Source organism: Sphaeroforma arctica (assembly GCF_001186125.1).
Source record: "Sphaeroforma arctica JP610 unplaced genomic scaffold supercont1.168, whole genome shotgun sequence".
Classification (NCBI taxonomy): domain Eukaryota; class Ichthyosporea; order Ichthyophonida; genus Sphaeroforma; species Sphaeroforma arctica.
The window spans coordinates 125,431-126,322 of record NW_014040390.1 but is presented as its reverse complement, the minus strand read 5'-3'; the positions used below and the strand labels follow the sequence as shown (position 1 = coordinate 126,322).

The 892-nt window shown below is 47.8% G+C and overlaps 1 protein-coding gene across 1 annotated transcript in view; it reads right to left on the bottom strand.

Annotated features, from left to right (window-relative positions):
• Window positions 1-598: 598 nt before the first annotated feature.
• Window positions 599-892, bottom strand: part of SARC_03345 (hypothetical protein) — a gene marked incomplete at its 3' end in the record, with an annotated part of 2,185 nt that continues 1,891 nt past the window's right edge. The window contains exon 3 of the mRNA XM_014302877.1: window positions 599-789. Within this exon, the coding sequence (XP_014158352.1) occupies window positions 599-789 (191 nt within the window). The remainder of the gene's footprint in view (window positions 790-892) is intronic.

Sequence of the window (892 nt, the reverse complement as noted above, 5' to 3'; positions counted from 1 at the left end):
CGACGTGTGAGGATACGACAATACGACAATGGTCGTAACAGGCGTGAATGAGAGCATACGACGAACAGGTCAGTGTGCGCACCGGGAGCAGTCTATGTTAACCGAACGTAGTCTCGTCCCCTGGGCACCACACCACCACAGTTCTGACACTCAGAAGAAGCGTTGTATCACGTACATGTGCGAGATAGCCTCAGAGGTTGTAACACAATAAGAACGGAAGAGTACTAGAATGGTACCCACACGTGAATGTGACAAAGGGCAAAGACACAGACTCTTCTCACCCCATGCATCCCTAATTAGGATTTTTGGGTATAGAGTTTAAACCCATCACACGTTAACGTGAACAGGAGCACATCCACAGACCGATCTCACCCAATGCATTGCCAATCGATAGAGTCGTAACTATTAACCATAAGCAACTAACCCCATCTCCCGTTCACTGGCATAGCTGCATGCATACAGATATTGTACCACTCTCTCACCCCAATTAATAACGAACAAACAAACGAGGCAAATGACATATCGAGCCATCCCACTTCCGGCGCAATTAACGTATTAGTGCGCATTGGTGCATGGAAAGGGCGTCCTACCCACACACCTGCGTAATGGGGCCAGGGTCGTCTGTGTCGTCTGCGGCGTTCTTGTCCATGGTACTATCCTTATCGCTGCCATCAGCACCATCCTCATGGCCTACATTCACTTCATCATCCTCTACAGCATCTTTGTCTGCGCCTGAATCATATTCCTCTACAAGCTGCTCGTCTGGCAGGGTATCTTTCTGGCTTCCGTCTGAAATGGTTTAAGATAAATAGGGTGGAGCGACATGTGAATACGAATGAGAGAGCTTTATTCTCTCGGAGAGCAGGAGAAAACACAGATCTATGAATATATA